This window comes from Mercenaria mercenaria, chromosome 14 (assembly GCF_021730395.1).
Source record: "Mercenaria mercenaria strain notata chromosome 14, MADL_Memer_1, whole genome shotgun sequence".
Taxonomy (NCBI): Eukaryota; Metazoa; Mollusca; class Bivalvia; order Venerida; family Veneridae; genus Mercenaria; species Mercenaria mercenaria.
In genome coordinates, this window is record NC_069374.1 from 17,358,299 (window position 1) to 17,379,071 (window position 20,773).

General features: G+C 35.2%; 1 protein-coding gene across 4 annotated transcripts in view; it reads right to left on the minus strand.

The window, feature by feature from the left end:
• Positions 1 to 704: 704 nt before the first annotated feature.
• LOC123526463 (uncharacterized) overlaps positions 705 to 20,773 on the minus strand; it is a 56,049-nt gene continuing 35,980 nt past the window's right edge. For all 4 annotated transcript variants that reach the window (XM_045305622.2, XM_045305621.2, XM_045305624.2 and 1 more), the window contains exons 7-10: positions 19,164 to 19,334; positions 17,372 to 17,500; positions 13,893 to 14,006; positions 705 to 10,470 (exon numbers count right to left, since the gene is read on the minus strand). In XM_045305622.2, coding sequence (XP_045161557.2) covers positions 10,166 to 10,470; positions 13,893 to 14,006; positions 17,372 to 17,500; positions 19,164 to 19,334 — 719 coding nt within the window. In that variant the 3' untranslated portion in view covers positions 705 to 10,165. The remainder of the gene's footprint in view (positions 10,471 to 13,892; positions 14,007 to 17,371; positions 17,501 to 19,163; positions 19,335 to 20,773) is intronic.

Consider the following 20,773-nt stretch of genomic DNA (forward strand, 5'->3'; position numbering starts at 1 on the left):
GTTCAAGGGGAAAGTCAGTATGTACATTTAGTGGGGGGCTGCACGTTCAGATGAAGGAATGTCAGGAGGGCAGTTGCAGTATGGTGGGTAAGGCACAAGAGATTGCAGCTTATGAACCCACAACATAAGACATTAATACTGCTGCCCTGGCCACAGGATGCAGTCAGATAATTCACAATTAACCTCGTAAGTGACAACTACCCTTGCAGGAGAGCCATCGCATGTGACCTTGGAGATACAAACCTCTTATGCGAAACACCTTACCTTATTCAACCTTTGAATCATTTTGAAGTCATAGCTGAGGCACAGTATCAGGAAAGGTGGACTAACTAATGAACTAATGTCCATGATCGGTGGTAGCCTATGCGCATAAAAATAAATAAATAAACTGAATGAATAGCTTGCTGGTAAATATTCTAAACTATTGCCCGAGGTCTGATAGACCAAGGACCAATAGTTTTGGCTATTGACTGGCCAGCCATTTAATAAGTACTGTATTACATGACATTAGAAATTAACTCACATTTGCTTTTTTCTTAAAATTTTTGACTTATAATCCTAGTGTAAACATGTATTGAATATAGACTTAATATACAACACAAACTATCGGCTGGCAATTTATAGAACGTGGCAAGTAATAATACTGGTTATGTAACTCCACAAGATTGACTTTCAAAAGGAAAAAAAACAAGAACGATCAAGAGTAATTCTGTGGCATTTTATTGTTTTACAGCATTGAGGTATATAACTATATAACATAAATACAAGACTCACTGGGTACTGAAAAGTAAAATTCACTTAACATGATAAAAGCAGAGTCATTTTTTAAAATGTGCTCTGAACTGTCTCATGAAAATACATGCAAAAATTCTTAGTGTAGCATTATAAATGTCTCTTTTTACTTCTAATAATTAAAGATATTTACAGGAAAGGGTCTGGTAAAATACCAGTATTACAATAAAATATGAAGAATCAGAAAGACTAGTTTGAATGAGAAACGTCTGACTTTACCTTTGCTAAAATTATCAAATTTACGTACACAATGTATTTATTAGAATAACTATACATTACTGTTCCTAACTGAATTTATTTCTTAAATAAAAACAAAGTGACTTTTTAGGGAGGGGAGGGGGTGAGATTTTACATTTGTAACAGAATACACAATATACAAAAACTGACACTGAATGCTGAATGTATTTTACAGAGCCTACAAGTAACAAACATACACCTTTCATACTTTTCCCCACACAAGATCACACCAAAACATCATTATAATGGGAATTAAAAAAACCCCAAAAACTTCCATCAAAATAAAACCAACCTCTCTGTACAGGACATTTTTTTTCTTCCATTTGATAAAGTTCTGTTTGAAACAAATTTGCAGTAACTGTTGAGGAAGTTGCTTAAAAATATTTTCTTCAGACCAGACCATTTATCAAATATGATATATCCTTTAACTGTAACAGTATATACCTAAAGGTAAATGTAACATTGTATTCATCTGATCCTTGTGTGTCTGTATATGACACATCAAGTCACTAATCCATTCCTGGTTTCCAGTTTCACGAAAGACAGGCCATTTTTGACATTTGTGACATTTATCCACTCTAAAAAAGGTAGAAACATGGCATATGAAATGTGAATGCCAATTACAGAACTACCTCAGCAATTTTTCTATCTGTTACAGTTACAATAGTTTCATGTTGTGCTGCAAAATGTATCTGACAACCTCTGAAACAGTCATTTATTGTTATGTCAGCAACATTTTTGAACCTACAACTTTTTTCTGGTTGTGTTTAACCTCACATCCACACATAGGTCATAATTTATAGCATAAAAAAGTGAAAATTTTCAATCATGTCTCTATTATGTTACCTTTCCCTTAACAAATTGCAGCACAAGTGTGAAAATATGATATCGGTCTATATATTCTATTTGTGACAAGAAACACTCTGGCTTAAATAAACACCAGATCTGCAGATCATAAACTAACAAGTTATATGAATATCCATCTGGTACAAAAACAAGTTACAGACCAGACATAAAAAACACAGAGCCTGAAGCCTCTGTTGCATGAAAACTTCAACAAAATACTAGCTTTATCAAAATTGTCTGCATAAAAGAAGAAGCATAACTGAGCTAAAATCTCCTGATGCAGAAGGTTTGTGTGGAGTTTGAAAGTATGTGGTATAGAAATGGTTTAGAAACTGCTTAAATGCAGAACATCCATCAAAAATTAATTTTAAAAGGTCTATAATTCTGAGAAAATGTAAGCTAGAGTTATCTTTCTTGCACAGTTTGGTTTTCTCATGATGCAGATGACTTGTGTGGAGTTTAAAAGCATTTGATCCGGTAGTTACAGAGAACCCTGCTTAACATACAAACTTGTTACACAGATGCCATCAAAAGCATGACAACAGTAAATCTACTATCTGAAAATTTTCCAGTAGCGGAGCTTATAGCATAAAGCCTTTGACCATTAAGTGTGATGCTTTTTGACCTTAGAGCTTGAGGTCTGAGATTTGAACATCACAAATCCTCTTGAATAATTATGCAATGACCTTAATTTTTCTACCTACAAGTGTGACCTTGACCTTTGGACTAGAGGTCTGAGTCTTGCATATGTCATATCATATCTTTTGTTATGATGCCAAGTTATTTGAATATCCATCCTTGCATGCAAATGGTATTGACCAGATATGAATTTTTACCTCAAAATTTGACCTTGACTTTTAAGGTAGCGGTCTGAGCCTTGCACATGACAAAACAGTTATAGATAATGTTTGTGCCAAGTTACTTGAATATCCATCCATAAATAGTCACACACAATCTTTGACCTCTAAGTGTGGCCTTGACTTTGAGCTAGGTGTTTAGGTCTTGCAAAGGAGTCATCTTTTTGTGGTTGCCATTTGTGCTATTACATGCCAAAATCACAATAAAGTTCTCAGAAAACACAATTTTCCAACACACATACATGCACAAACACACAGAATGGGGCAACACTATATTCTGTTATCAAAGAGGGAGCATAAAAAGTGGCAGACTAGTCTAGAACTAGCCAAACTTAAGTTCAGTATAGTATGTCATATATACAGCTCTAATATCTCAAAGTTAAAAGGTATCGAAAAATCACAACCGCAAGACATATTTGCATAAACTAAGCACTGTAACAAAACATAATTCATGTACATACAGCAGCTATGCCCTAACATAAGAATTTAACCATTTTCATATGGATAAGCAAAACAAAATATCAATATGCAAAAAGCAATGAGTAAAATCAACAAAAGCTACCTTTTGCCTACTGACCCCTCAACATAAGGGATTAACTACTGATTACAGGCAATCATCCTATTAAAATCTGATGATTGCAGGCCAAAGTTCTTTTGTTATTGAACGGAAACTGTTTTGTGTCTCAAGGTCAATACCACCTTGACCTTTGACCTACTGATCCCCAAAACCATAGGGCTCCTCTACTGACCACAGACAATTATCCTAAGAAGTTTGATCATGGGGATACTAAATGCTCGTTAGTTATTGATCAGAAACGAAATGGTCTATCCGCCAATGGAAAGAACATACAAACTTACAATGAGTAAAACAATATATATACCCACTCTTCTTTCAAGAGGGGCATAAAAGACATCTAACATACCATGAAATCATTTAAATTCCTGATGAACTAATTTTTTGTGGATTTCGTGACTGGGTCAATCCAAATTCATTCCCAATGATTCTTCCTAAACTTGTCATCCATAACCTTACATGCAATAAAATAGCAGTTTTCACCAAAACCATGAAATGTCATGTCCATGAAATTAACTGACCCTGCTAAATTTCTATAATGAACTTGTCCATCTCTCAATTTGGACAGTACCATTAACAGTTAAAGGGATGCTTACAACTGAATGGCGAACAGTACAGATCATGATCAGACTGCATGGATGTGCAGGCTGATCATGATCTACACTGGTCGCAAAGGCAGAATCAGTCGTGTCCAGCATAAGGGTTAAATGATTTCACAGTATACCAGCTTCAACATGTCAAAATTTAATATAAACACTGGAAAAACTATCTTTTTTTCAAAAATGAATATTATGATTTTTTTTGTATCTAATGTATATGTAACTACTTGAAAAGTTACACACTTAAAATGAAATGCTGAATTGCACTTGCCCAGTATCAGATCTTTAGTAGCGTCTTCCATGGAACATTACTCCTCACCAGTATAAACATGGAATGACAAAATTACATACAAATGAAAAAATTAGTTTTTATGAGTTTTACAGAATCCGAATGAAACATATGCTGCATTATCTATCCTAACTAAAAATACTTATATACTAAGGTTATTTAGTACTGTTTTGTTACTACAGTTAACCCTTACCCTGCTAAATTTCTATAATGAACATGTCCATCTTTCAATTTGGACAGTACTATTAACAGTTAAAAGGGGTGCATACCAAAAAAGATACTGACATAATGACAGTGTAGATCATGATCAGACTGCAATTGTGTCCAGCATGATAAGGGTAAATATGTAAATTATTCACTGAGATCAGTATTAATTTTGAATTTAAGACAATCATTCACAAATTTCTTATTTATTCATGAAATATAGAAATGTCAAAAAATCTTTAAAAAACAAAACATCATCCACTTGAAACACTGGCAAGCATTAGTTTATATCAATTTATCCGGAACAGAAATAAACAAAGGCATGAGATTCCTGTGTTGTGCCACAAACATTTACAATATTGTTCTATAAAATCCAACTTTTTTAGTGTAAAATAAATTGGTATATCACATTAACAGGGTCTTAAAATGTCAGGAAACAAGAGCTGTCTCCATAGGATGACACATGCCCCCAATGGCACTTTGAATGAATAGTTATGGCCGATGTTAGAGTTTAGGACCTTTGACCTATGGAGACGGTTCAAAAACTATATGCCTCCCTTCGGGGGTATAAAAATAAGTATTTAACAAAAATAATAATGTCATTGACAAAATGAACAAACCATTTTGTTTCTTAAGCTAGAAATAAGAATGGACATAATTAATGCAAAGAAAAAACAACAGAATCAAAACTGACCATTTCCTTGTGATATTGTGAATCACCCTGATCAATACATAAAACACATAGATACTTATTAAGCAAAATAAATAGAAAGCATCTTCACTGATAGCCAAGATCTCTTTGACTGTAAAAAGATTTACAGAATTTTTATAGGAGCTGTAGATCCTGTTTATGTTACAGGCCAGGAATAATGATGAAGCTGTATAAACTGCCCACTGGATTAGCTCAGAAGGTGAAGCACAAAGACTAAATTTTGGAGGTCACCGAAGACCTTTCATGTCTTGTGTACAGTCATGTATATTTTCACTGCATGATTAACAGGAAAATGATGGACCTTACAAGTCTTGTCTTCAGTCACATATACAATAACAATACCTGGGCACTGCGTTCAAAAGTACCAAAATAAATGGAATTATGTTACCGGCCACAATCCAAAAATTTCGCTTTCCCACCTTACTTTGGCCATAATTGATGTCCGATTTTCATCATGATTAACCAACTATCAAGCACTTTCTGAACTGATAAATCAACACAGAAATTCTGATTCCCAACACTGAATAACACACTGCCCAGGATTAATGATTGGTAGTCTTGTGCTATACATATTAAGATAGCGAACAGCATGGATCCTGGCCAGACTGCGCGGATGCGTAGGCTGGTCTGAATCCATGCTGGTCGCAAAGCCATTATGTTGGTTTTCTTATGGTGTGGCTCAAATAAATGCTGGCAAGAAACTATCTGACAAAGTTCAAGGGAAGTAACTGTACTTATTTTCAGATAAGATACAGCATGTGATATAATATACCAGATCTACAATGACCATAAAACCTACAATGACCATATGGGTCTGTATCCATCAATGTTTCATATCTAAAATTGAGACTTTACTGTCTGATCTACCTTCCCGCAACAAGTTTTCCTGAGTTGCTGCTGTATTCTACATTATCCTGTTGTAGGTTATAGTCTCCAGGGGTGGTAATAGGATCTTTTAGACATTCTAAATATCTTAAATAATGTCAATTTAATGACTAAAAACGTATTTTTTCCAGCATATAAAAATCTGGCCCTTGAAAGATTTTGAAAAATTACTATTTTCAAAATTTTACAAGGAAATGCTGGTTTTATGCTAACTAAGATTTTTGGAAGTTTTATAACAATCCACCAACAAACAAAGTCAAAATTAAAATTTTAAAATGTTTTGGTGTCCAAAATGGAGGAAATACCTCCATCAAAATTGTTTTTTGATGATAAATTCCAAAACTTAAGATTTGTTTAAAGTTTGAAAAGCTTCCATTACCATTCTTTAGAGTTCTTTAGAATGACGTACAATATAAAAAGTTTTATCTTATATTTAAAGAGAAATGAAGAAAAAACTATGTTACTGAAAAGGTGGATTAAACAGTGGACTTTAAAAGACTTACTTTCTTATAGCTTTGTTGTTGTTAAGGTAAGATTAAATGTAATGAATCTTTGCAAAAGACAGCTCAACATAATTCCAGTGGCAGGAATCAAGTATAAAGAAACAATTGACAAAATGAATTTTTGGTGTTTTTCAGACAAAGTTTAAAATTTTAGAATAACAACATTGATAAATACAGACATTGGCATTTAAGTTTTAATTACGGTAGTGGACCCCTACTGAAATTTGGTTACATATTCTCCATATGCAATTTCGGCATTCCCAGGTACAATGGGAAAGCCAGGTGCTTGTATGAGCTACATGAAAATCAGAATGCCAAAATTCAGTACGAGAATGCAGCCATACGGAATAACAACAGTTATTTGGGGTCAACTACATCTGAAAATGTATGTCACTATAAGGACACTATCATGAACAATTCATATCTATATAACCCCAGAAACCTCAAAAATATATACAAGTAGTATAGTACACAATACATATTTACAACAGTTATCATATAACAGTAACAGAACAGTAACATCAAAACAGCTTAATCAACTATATATTTCTGGAAAACATTTATATAAAATTATAAAACAATAACAAACACGTTATTCATAAAATCAACAAACCCTCCCTTAACTCATCTGTCTTATTGTCCTATTAATCTAAATTCATTAAAGCAGTGGACTTTCCATATCCCAATGAAAAAAAGTCATTCTGGCATATAACATCATATTCGGAGGAAAGTATAATTAAAAAAAATGCCTATGACTAGTTTAATTGGCAATTTTTAGTAACTGCGCATTGTTATAATTATACACATATCTTTTTCTGTAAAATTCAACTACATACTACCTAAATGGCCAATTTGACAGGATATTTCTAACAACAGTGCATTATCGTATACTTGTGCATTTTTTTAGTACCGAAAAAATTTACACAAGATCAACGTCTTTTTTGAAAAGCAGATTTCAAACCCATGATGTTTTGTAGTCCGTAGAGTTATCACTGGATTATATATCCACCCTGTATAACTTGCAGCGAATAGATACTTGCAATAACTTGCTGCAAATAAATACTTGCCATAACTTGCAGCAAATAGATACTTGCCATAACTTGCAGTGAATAAATACTTGCCATAACTTGCAGCGAATAAATACTTGCCATATCTTCCAGTAAATAAATACTTGCCATAACTTGCAGCAAATAAATACTTGCCACAACTTGCAGCAAATTAATACTTGCCATAACTTGCAGCAAATAAATACTTGCTTTATCTTCCAGTAAATAAATACTTGCCATAACTTGCAGCAAATAAATACTTGCCATATCTTCCAGTAAATAAATACTTGCCATATCTTCCAGTAAATAAATACTTGCCATAACTTGCAGCAAATAAATACTTGCCATATCTTCCAGTAAATAAATACTAATGAAATTTAATTGAGATGTCTGCAGCTTCAGAAAGTACAATAAAATCATTATGCAATGATTCATTGAAATCTATATGAATTTAGCAATAACATAGCAAAAAATAACTAGATAAAAAATTTAACTCTTTTTTAATATCAGACTTAAATGTTGATAAATACTGGCAAAACTCACCACCACCACTACAATACATTCTCATAAAAAAGACATTATGCTGTTGTACAGTTCATATGATATTCTGAAGAAAAACAACATTATCATATCAAGGTAATAATAGCTTTTCAGAGGCACAGGTGTTTTACATGTTAACGTTAAATGGTTACCATGGCAGCATACGACTGTTTTTGCTAATAATTAAAAAAATCTATTCAAACAAAATACATAAAGCCCTGAACACTTCTCAGATTAAGAACAGAAAAAAAAATTAAATGAAAAAAGAAAAAAAAAACATGTTTGATGATATATTATGAATTTCAACAATACAAACACAAATTTGTTCCAAGACATTTTGTCAAAATATAAATTACTACACTAATCATTAAGAATGCGAGCAACAACCTTGGCAGCAGCTATATACTAAAATAAACTAGAGTGGTCACAAGGTTTTTCTATTTTTATACCTACTGGCCTAGTTTTTGACCGCATGTGACCCAGTTTCAAAACTGACCTAGATACCATCAAGGTGAACATTCAGACCAATTTTCATGAAGATCTATCGAAAAATATGGCCTCTAGAGAGGTCAAAAGATTTTTCTAATTTTAGACCTACTGACCTAGTTTTTGACCGCAGTTGACCCAGTTTCAAACTTGACCTATATATCATCAAGATAAACAGTCAGACCAACTTTCATACACATCCCATGAAAAATATGGCCTCTAGAGAGGTCCCAAGGTTTTTTCATTATTTGACCTACTGACCTATTTTTTGAGGGCACGTGACCCAGTTTCGAACTTGACCTAGATATCACCATGATGAACATTCTGACCAATTGTTATGAAGATCAATTCAAAGGTATGGCCTCTAAAGAGGTCACAAGGTTTTTCTATTTTTAAACCTACTGACCTAGTTTTTGACCGCACGTGACCCAGTTTCCAACTTGACCTAGATATCATCAAGATAAACATTCAGACCAATTTTCATTCAGATCCCATGAAAAATATGGCCTTTAGACAGGTCACAAGGTTTTTCTATTATTTGACCTACTGACCTAGTTTCTGATGGCACCTGACCCAGTTTCGAACTTGACCTAGATATCATCAAGGAAAACATTCTGACCAATTTTCATGAAGATCTTGTGAAATATATGGCCTCTAGAGAGGTCACAAGGTTTTTCTATTTTTAGACCTACTGACCTAGTTTTTGACCGCACGTGACCCAGTTTAAAAAATTGACCTAGATATCATCAAGGTGAACATTCTGACCAATTTTCATAAAGACCTCATGAAAAATGTGACCTCTAGAGTGGTCACAAGGTTTTTCTATTATTTGACCTACTGACCTAGTTTTTGAAGGCACGTAACCCAGTTTCGAACTTGACCTAGTTATCATCAAGGTGAACATTCTGACCAATTTTCGTGAGGATCTTGTGAAATATATGGCCTCTAGAGAGGTCACAAGGTTTTTCTATTTTTAGACCTACTGACCTAGTTTTTGACCGCATGTGACCCAGTTTCAAACTTGACCTAGATATCATCAAGGTGAACATTCTGACCAATTTTCATAAAGACCCCATGAAAAATGTGACCTCTAGAGTGGTCACAAGGTTTTTCTATTATTTGACCTACTGACCTAGTTTTTGAAGGCACGTAACCCAGTTTCGAACTTGACCTAGATATCATCAAGGTGAACATTCTGACCAATTTTCATGAAGATCTTGTGAAATATATGGCCTCTAGAGAGGTCACAAGGTTTTTCTATTTTTAGACCTACTGACCTAGTTTTTCACCACACGTGACCCAGTTTCAAACTTGACCTAGATATCATCAAGGTGAACATTCTGACCAATTTTCATAAAGACCCCATGAAAAATGTGACCTCTAGAGTGGTCACAAGCAAAAGTTTACGCACGGACGCACGCACGCACGGACGGACGACGGACGCTGTGCGATCACAAAAGCTCACCTTGTCACTTTGTGACAGGTGAGCTAAAAATAGAAAAATTTTCATATAAAAATGTACATTTTGTACTTTTTGGTTTCTCAATGAATATGTTCATGTAAATATATTATTTCTATTACAATATTACCCTTACTCAGATCATTTTATGTTCTTCCGCTGGATTATGTTCAATTTCATAATCAAGGTGTACAAAAGCTCGTTCAACAAGCTTAAACTTTTCTAACTTCTGTTGTAAAGATTCACCGATGTTGTGCGCCTCTTTCAGCGACATGTCTTCTGGCAGAACGATATCTACCTCAACCAGGAAGTTGTTGCCGAAGTGAAATGCTCTCACAGTGTCTATGTATATAATCTCATGGTGATGGTTTAAACAAATCCATGTAATCTTACTGAGAAAGTTCGGATCTGCCGTGTGACCAGTCAGTAGTTTAATCTGATCTGTAAAACAAACAAGAGGGTCATGATGACCCTGGATCGCTCACCTGAGTAATATGAGCTACATGTTTAAAATGTCAAACTGATGATAAAATATTAAGAAAGTCAGTAGGTCACATTCATGGTCAATGAAATTCAGTTTTACGATTTGTGTGCAAAACTGTGTATGTCATCAAAATTTCAAGGCTGTATCTTAAAAAACAAGAAAGTAGGTCAAAGTCACAGTCAAGTGACATCATATTACTTGGGGTCATCATGTAATTATAATTAAACAGTCTTGGAAATAGGATCAGATGATTTTTTAAGTATTTTTCCTATATAACTCACATAATAACTAAGTGACCCCAGGGCGGGGCCTCTTTTAACCCCAGGGGCATAATTTGAAGAATTTTGGAAGAGGACTACTAGACAATGCATCATACCAAATATCAATAGCCTAGGTCGTATGGTTTCAGACAAGAAGGTTTTTAAAGCTTTTTCCTATATAAGTCTATATAAAACCTGGGACCTCCAGGGCAGGGCCTCTTTTCACCCAAGGGGTACAATTTGAACAATTTTGGTTGAGGACCATAAGACAATGCTACAAGCCAAATATCAAACGTCTAAGTGTTGTGGTTTCAGACAAGAAGATTTTTAAACTTTTTTTCCTATATAAGTCTATGTAAAACTTGGGACCCCCGGGGCGGGGCCATATTTGACCCTTGGGATAATTTGAACAATCTTTGTAGAGGACCACTACATGATGCTACATACCAAATATCAAAGCCCTAGGCCATATGGTTTTGTACAAGAAGATTTTCAAAGTTTTCCCTATACAAGTCTATATAAACCATGTGACCCCCGGGGCGGGGCCATATTTGACCCTAGGGGGATAATTTGAATAATCTTGGTAGAGGACCACTAGATGATGCTACATACCAAATATCAAAGCCCTAGGCCATGTGGTTTTGTACAAGAAGATTTTCAAAGTTTTCCCTATATAAGTCTATATAAACCATATGACCCCCGGGGCGGGGCCATATTTGACCCTAGGGGGATAATTTGAAAAATCTTGGTAGAGGACCACTAGATGATGCTACATACCAAATATCAAAGCCCTAGGCCATGTGGTTTTGTACAAGAAGATTTTCAAAGTTTTCCCTATATAAGTCTATATAAACCATGTGACCCCCGGGGCGGGGCCATATTTGACCCTAGGGGGATTATTTGAACAATTTTGGTAGAACACCACTACATGATGCTACACACCAGATATCAAAGCTATAGGCCCTGTGGTTTTGGTCAAGAAGGTTTTTAAAGCTTTTCCTTTCGGTTGCCATGGCAACCAGAGTTCTGCATGGAATTCAATTCTTTGAACAATTTTGAAAGGGGGCCACCCAAGGATCATTCCTGTGAAGTTTGGTGTAATTCTGCCTAGTGGTTTTCAAGAAGAAGATTTTTTTAGGAAATGTTGACGGACCGATGATGCACGCCGGACATTGAGCGGTCACAAAAGCTCACCATGAGTCTTTGGCTCAGGTGAGCTAATAAGTCTGTCTTGATTTTAATCACTTTGTAGTTAAAGGTTCTTTCAAGTAAGAAATAGAGAATATTAGGTTACTGTCTGATAAATTTAAATTTTGCAGATAGTAACCTAATATTCTATTTATCCTAACTGCTCAGAAGATAGGGGAAAAAGTTGTTGGAAAGAGCAACAGTGTGCAGACTTGACATCATATATGACATTTGTAAATGCAATTCAATTTAGGGATAAAATTGAAAAATTGCAGTAACTTCTTTGTTTCTGGATAAAATTTTTTGATATTACCACTTACCGGTATTTTCTTATTTAGAACATTTCCAATACAATGATAACAGTTTCAATAAAAAATTCGGGAAAAAATGTTTTCAAAATTTCCGGCTGAAGTGCTGTAAAAGTTGAAAAATAGCAAAAAAAATTTTTTCTGGATAAAAACCTATAATTTGACCACTCATTAACCTATAATTTGACCACTCATTTTCTAAGTTCAAACATTTCCAATACAATGGTGACAGTTTCAATGCAAAAATTTGAAAAAATATGTGATTTCAAAAGTTCCCGCAAAGTGATATCCTGACACTGACTAGATAAAGCAAAGTTTATTAGGCAGGCCAATTTTGTGCTATATCTTGTATGAGGGTAGGATAAAAGACATGTAAATGTAGAGAATGAGGTTCACTTTAGCACAATATGGCCTAAAAATGAAGTTATCTAAATGAAGAAAATTCTATGTTTCCTCACATCAACAATTATTGTTTTGTCAAACTGCATGTAATATTTGGCAATTTCTTTATGATAGAAAATATATGATGTGAATAAAACTACTTTTAACATTACAGGTGAGGGCAACCTTCAATATTTAACCTAGTTGCCGGGTCCACAGAATTAAAGACATAATAGCTCATAATAGACTTCTTGATATATAACTCTGAATACATTGTAAACCTACAGTTTTCTTGAGGAGAATATGAAGAAACAAATTCATTTAGTCCTTAACTTTTACCCTACAAAATTTCTAAAATGGACTGGTCCATCATTCAGTTTGGGCAATACCATTTATTAAACCACAAAATCCATGAAATCTAACCTGTACCCTGCTATATTTCTAAAATGGACTGGTTCATCATTCAATTTTGGATAAGCCACTTACTATTCAAAGGGGAGTTCATTGAAACTTTACTGACTGAATAGTGACCAGTGCAGACTATGATCTTGGTCTGCACTGGTCACCAAGGCAGAATCACCTACTGCTAGCAGACTGAGGGTTAACTAACAAGAAAATGTTGACAAGTATTTCTCTCATTTCACCAGTGTTCCTGAATTTCCAAGTGCAAGCTTGAGAGCAGAAAAGAATTGAAAATGTCTGCATATTAAATAGAGAAGGCAAAAACACATTAAATGCAATATCTTATGGTAAAATAATCACATGTATCATTTTGGCTAATCAAAGAATATGACATACTAGACAGACAGCCGAATATTCTTCGAAACCTCTGTCACAATTTATTAATGATGGATTGGGCAAATTTCAGGTCATGTTTATTTCATGATCTGATAAACTACATCCATATTAGCATTGCTTAAAAACGTGTGATTTTTAGCTGGTTAACTCTGCAACATATTCACAAGTATTGTTAAGGTATTAGACCCATAAATTTTACCCCCTTTTGAAGTTTGTCTCTATCTGAGCTTGCGGAAATATCATAAATTATACAAAATTTATATAAAAAAAAGCCCAGTAAAAGTTGTTTAAAAGTTGCAAGACAGTGTGAAACAAGGTCAACTTTAAGAATATACCAAGCAAATGCCTTTTTTTAAAACATTACTATTAGGGGTTTAATACCTTAATTCAAGTTTCTCTCTGTTCACAAATATTAGCCAAAAAGAAACCGTTAGAAATATTTACCATATCCAGTTCTCCACCAGTTGACTAAGATATAAATACTGATCAGAATAGCACCCATTGGATCTATGTACTTCACATCCTCTTTATTCACCTCATATATAAACTCTTTCGAGCCTGAAATAGGAAGGGAAAGAAGCTCAGTTTATTACAGCAACTTTCCTTATTAAAAGTAAGAGTTTTGTTGAGAAATAACAATAAGTTCTGCTAAGTTCAGAGTCACACAGACACAATTTAGTTCAACTGGCAACTTTTCATGGTGGAGAGTGAGTGAGTGAGTTGGGTTTTACGGCAGATCGACACAAAATGGTCATATATCGCTGATCAAGAATCCTGGTGCCCCTTTGGGCATTATTTCAGGCACAAATGGGCATCTATAAACCACCGACATTCAATATTCAATATGCCGACTGGTAGGCTTACTCACATGGAAGGATTATATCCAGCAAGGTTTCGAAAAAATCGGCACTGAGAGACATATGTTTCAAAAACATAAACCATTCGGACACCAGTCATACATTAATTAAGTATACATGCACAGTTGAAAAAATGTTTGGCTTTAATGTTAACCTATGCCACACTTAACTTTTATCTATCAGATTATCTGAAGTCTTGACTCTAGAATACGGAAACCTTCAGCTGAAGGGAGCTAACTTAAGTAGAATGCTTCCTTTTAAAGAAAAGATTTTCATCTCCCTTCATCTTTCATTTTCATATCTGAAACTTGGAACAAGACCATACCACTCTGTCATAAGATCACATCCCCTTTTCACAAGACCACAACCTCTTTTTCACAAGACCACATCCTCTTTTTCACGAGACCATAACCATTTCACAAGAATCAAACTAATACATGCCTCAACAATTTTCCAAGTTTCCTTGGAAAAGACTTCTCTCCAAATTTTCTTTATAATATCATAATTTATCAAAAACTGGAGCTACTACTAAATGCGATTAATATTCCCAAACACCCCAGAAAACATTCTGACAACCCTCAAAATGTGATTTTTTCAAAACATGAATGTAGGCGGTGTCAGCTAGTCTTACAACATTATGTGTGGGGGACGTGTAACCAAAGTGGTCTTGCCTTTTATAAAATGATCAGATGATTTTTAAAATGTAAACAAAAGTTATTGGAGAGGGTGGGGAAAGTACGGATGTCGACCCACCAATTTTACTGTGCTACTAATGCCTCTGAGTTTTTCTGATAACATGCACATATTTTTTTAAAAATAAATACTGCACTAAACATATTGAATCACCTTGTTTTTACTGTTCATTTTCAATTACTAAAATATAAAGGTCAGGGGCTGAATGGAAAACTGTTGTAACTTTTTAAAATTACAAAACAAGTTACAACAGTCTTATGTTCAACCCTTAAAGTTTAGTACTTTCTAAATTTCGGAAAATTTAAGAAAACAAGAGCTGTCACTAATGGTGACAAATGCCCCCACAGCACCTTGACCTTTGACCTGGTGACTCCAAAGTCAGTAGGGGTGGTGTACTCAATAAGTACTATCAGCATGTTAAGTTTGAAGGTCCTGGGTGCAGTGGTTCGCGAGTAAACTGCATTCATGCAAAAGTTAATGTTGGCCCCTTTGACCTTGACGTTGACCTGGTGACCCCAAAGTCAGTAGGGGTGGTGTACTCAATAAGTACTATCAGCATGTGAAGTTTGAAGGTCCTGGGTGCAGTGGTTTGCGAGAAGTGCCTTGATAAAAAAAGTTAACATTGGCCACTGTGACCTTTAACCTGGTGACCCCAAAGTCAGTAGGAGTGGTGTACTCAATAAGTGCTATCAGCTTGTGAAGTTTGAAGGTCCTGGGTGCAGTGGTTCGCGAGTAAAGTGCCTTCATGCAAAAAGTTAACGTTGGCCCCTGTGACCTTGACCTTTGACCTGGTGACCCCAAAGTCAGTAGGGGTGGTGTACTCAATAAGTACTATCAGCATGTGAAGTTTGAAGGTCCTGGGTGCAGTGGTTTGCGAGTAAAGTGCCTTCATGCAAAAAGTTAACATTGGCCCCTGTGACCTTGACCTTTGACCTGGTGACCCCAAAGTCAGTAGGGGTGGTGTACTCAATAAGTGCTATCAGCAAGTGAAGTTTGAAGGTCCTGGGTGCAGTGCTTCGCGAGTAAAGTGCCTTCATGCAAAAAGTTAACGTTGGCCCCTGTGACCTTGACCTTGGACCTGGTGACCCCAAAGTCAGTAGGGGTGGTGTACTCAATAAGTACTATCAGCATGTGAAGTTTGAAGGTCCTGGGTGCAGTGGTTTGCGAGTAAAGTGCATTCATGCAAAAAGTTAATGTTGTGACTAACGAACGAATGAACTAACGGACGGACAGTTGAAAACTAATATGCCTCCCTTCGGGGGCATAAAAATCTGGAGGCTTGCTCCTTTGCACTGAATTTATATTTCATCAGAATAAAGTTAACAACAAGAGCACCGCCTTGCGGGTGCTGACGCTCATCTGATTTTTTTTGTGTAATAGAAATATTGTCCTACCCATGATTTTCTAAGTCTAAAAAGGGCCATCATTCTTGCAAAAAGCAGGATAGAGTTATGTTTCTTGATGTACAGTGTCCACTTATGATGGTGAAAAACTGTTGCAAGTTTTAAAGCAATAGCTTTGATAGTTTATGAGAAAAGTTGACTTAAACATAATACTCAACCAAGAAAATGATTTTCTAAGCCCAAAAGGGGCAATAATTATTGCAAAAAGCAGGATGGAGTTATGTTGCTTGCTGTACAGGGTCAGCTTATGATGGTGAACAAGTGTTGCAAGTTTCAAAGCAATAGCTTTGATAGTTTAAGAGAAAAGTTGACCTAAACATAAAACTTAACCAAGAAATCTGATATTTTCTAAGTCCAAAAGGGGCCATAAATCTTGCAAAAAGCAGGACAGAGTTATGTTTCTTGCTATACAGGGTCAACTTATGATGGTGAACAAGTGTTGCAAGTTTTAAAGCAATAGCTTTGATAGTTTAGGATAAAAGCTGACCTAAACATAAAACTTAACCAAGAAAACTGATTTTCTAAGTCCAAAAGGGGCAATAAATCTTGCAAAAAGCAAGATGGAGTTATGTTTCTTGATATACAGGGTCTGCTTATGATGGTGAACAAGTATTCCAAGTTTCAAAGCAATAGCTTTGATAGTTTAGGAGAAAAGTTGACCTAAACATAAAACTTAACCAAGAAATCTGATATTTTCTAAGTACAAAAGGGGCCATAAATCTTGCAAAAAGCAAGATGGAGTTATGTTTCTTGCTATACAGGGTCAGCTTATGATGGTGAACAAGTATTCCAAGTTTCAAAGCAATAGCTTTGATAGTTTAGGAGAAAAGCTGACCTAAACATAAAACTTAACCAGGCAACGCCGACGCAGACGCCGACGCCGACGCCGACAACCGCTCAAGTGATGACAATAACTCATCATTTTTTTTCAAAAAATCAGATGAGCTAAAAACAGTAATGGAGATGTTACCTAGGTAACCACAGACAATGGCAACAATGTTGGAGAGAACGTCATTCCTGTGATCCAGAGCCAGCGCCTGCACTGAGCTACTCCCTTTACCCAAGCAATAACATAACATAAACAACACAAACTTCGACACTGAAAATAAAAGACAAAAAATGACATACCTTGTATAACACAGTAAAAAAGAAAAATTTAATGTAAGATAACAGTAATTTTGAGTGAAATAAATTTTTCAACAGAATATTTTCATACAACTATTTTCAGCACAATCCGTAGTACCTATTGTAACATGTCCCCTGCCTGATGTCATTTTGCAGGCAACACAAGATCTTCTTATCTCAGAACTTGGAATCTTTCGGACAGGATCTTGCTAGTTACATTTTGAATTATCATAAACTAGGGCTGCTTTTGAGAAAAGGGCATGTCTCCCACAACTGCCTAATCATCTGAATAGTAAAAAAAAAATCAGTAATTTTTGGAGCAAGTTTTAGGATGAATGGTTCAGCATTTTGATGAGTCTAGGTGATTCAGTAATTATGGTCAAGAGCCATAATTCTGAAGAGCCTGGGCTGATTTGGCTAGTTATCGAACTTGGCCGAGGACTTATTGGCAAACACATTTTGTTCAAGTTTGGTGAAGATCGGATGAGAAATGTTTGACTTAGAGTGCGGACAAGATGAATGGTTTTTGGAGCATGTTTTAGAATGAATGGTTCAGCATTTTGATGAGTCTAGGTGATTCAGTAATTATGGTCAAGGGCCATAATTCTGAAGAGCCTAGACTGATTTGGCTAGTTATCGAGCTTGGCCGAGGACTTATTGGCAAACACATTTTGTTCAAGTTTGGAGAAGATCGGATGAGAAATGTTTGACTTAGAGTGTGGACAAGATGAATGGTTTTTGGAGCATGTTTTAGAATGAATGGTTCAGCATTTTTATGAGTCTAGGTGATTCAGTAATTATGATCAAGAGCCATAATTCCGAAGAGCCTGGGCTGATTTGGCTAGTTATCGAACTTGGCCGAGGACTTACTGGCAAACACATTTTGTTCAAGTTTGGTGAAGATCGGATGAGAAATGTTCGACTTAGAGTGTGGACAAGCTTTGTGACAGACAGACACACACACAGACAGGAGTAAATCAATATGTCTCCCACACCACTGTGTGATGGGAGACATAATTAAATGAAATCACTGAAAGATGGCAGAACTCAGGCTGAACAGTGCAACCTCGACAATACTGTAGGTTGGATAATGTGCTTAAATTGAAAAAGGAAATAATATATCTCATTTAGTGATTTGTTGTTGAATAAAATCATTGTTCAGAGTTCATATGTGAACGATTTATCCCATAAAGGTGCAGCCTGAGTAATGTAATAATACGCATGTGAACGACAATGATTTTATTCAAGACTTTAGAGCAAATCAGTTTGAGATAAATCATTTCCATTCTTACACATTATCAATAATTATTATCTACATCTTTGATACTTAGATATTTATGTACTCGGGCTCAAGCCCTTGTGGTTTAATTCCTGCACATTTGAACTCAGGCAACATACCACTGGAAGGCCTTGATCATTTGATAAACAATATATCTTAACCTTTAGCCTACTAAATTTGTAAAATGGACTGGACTTTCTTTCAATTTTTGGTAGAACCATTTATTATTTGAAGGGGTGTTCAATGACAATTTACAGACTGAATAGCAAACAGTGGAGTTCAAGACCATAATTAATAGAATGCACAAAATCACTTGCTGCCAGCAGGCTTAATGTTAAAGCATGGTAAAGAATCATACCAATTGTTCCAACAGCTATAAGGATGACAGGAAGCTGAACTGAAGGTAGGGTTCCTTCTTTTGATGTGTACCCAACGATAATCTGTACTGACTCCACAATCAGTTGAAATGATGCTAGCGACATTATCACAGACAGAATAACAATGGCAATAGGTTCCAGTCTTGATCGTCCTGAAGCACAATCAAAAACATTTTTCTCAGTAAGTTATAATGGAAAGGGAAACATCAATATTTTTTCATACCGACGTCTGAATTTTATATCGGGTACGTGGCGCCTTTTTAAAGTGTATCATTGCGTTAATATATTTTAATTTACGTCAACATTGTCAGTTTTCCTCAGGCTATTGAACAAATTCATAATACGTGTAGATACATATACTGTAAAATCATTTAATTTCGTGGGCAAGAAATTTCGTGGTTTTGGTCGAAACAGCAACGTCATGGGGATATGAATTCGCGGATTTCAACTTTTGAACATAAAGTGAATGGGAATTTTACTTGTTCGTTGGGATTAAATTTTGTGGATTGACTCAACCATGAAATTAACGAAAATTAGTCCCCCACGAATATTAATGATACCACAGTATAATAAAACATTATTAGCTCTGCATCGAGAAATATGGACTCGTTCCTTAGTGGAACTATTGCGCTCCTACAGTCGAGAAATATTTCCGCTGCAGAACTTGTGTATATTTCTTAATACAACGCCAATAACCAATAAATATGTATTTGTAAGACTGTATAAAGGTACAGTTTAAGTCTTTCCTCTATTGCCTTCTCCTGCAAAAGCTAGAAGACTGAAAAATACCACAACAAAACTGGCAGAATTGTTTTTATAAATGTAACAATATTGCGGAAGTAATACATTCCTTTATACAGAAATCTAGAATGAGCTTTTATCACTGGAAAATCTCCATAACAGAAAGATAAACTCTGAGAGACTGCATTAACCTTTATCCTGCTATATTTCTATAATGGACTGGTCCATCATTCAATTTGGGCAATACCATTTATTATTCAAAGGGGTGTTCACTGGATATTTAATGATTGAACAGCGAACAGTGCAGACCATGATCAGACTGCATGAATGTGCAGGCTGATCTTTGTCTGCACTGGTCGCAAAGGCAGAATCACTTGCCACAAGCAGGCTAAAGGTTAATACAAACCAAAAGATACAGAAAATATACATTATACTCTAATCACTCCAGAAAGAAGAATGAAAGCTAAATTACCATTAAAATCTAGATAACTAAAAAGCACACTATCAAAGCAAGAATACTTAATGTTTAAAGCTATAGTAAACTCACCTTATAGATCTAAATATGGGAAAGAGACAATTATTTGAACAAATCCCTCACAAGGTTTCTCAAGTTCATATTTTGTAATTAGGAGGCAGAACAAGAATGTTAACCAACTGTCATCCACCTTTCCCGTGGTTTCTCTCAAATATAACACACTATAATTGATATTATACATCACTCTAAAGAAGGAACTTTTTAAATTTTCAAAACATCTTGATTAGTTTTTGAATTAATTGTCAAAAAAGAACAATTTAGATGGGTTATTTTCTATTATAATTGTAAATTTCAGTCATTTCTGACACCAAATTT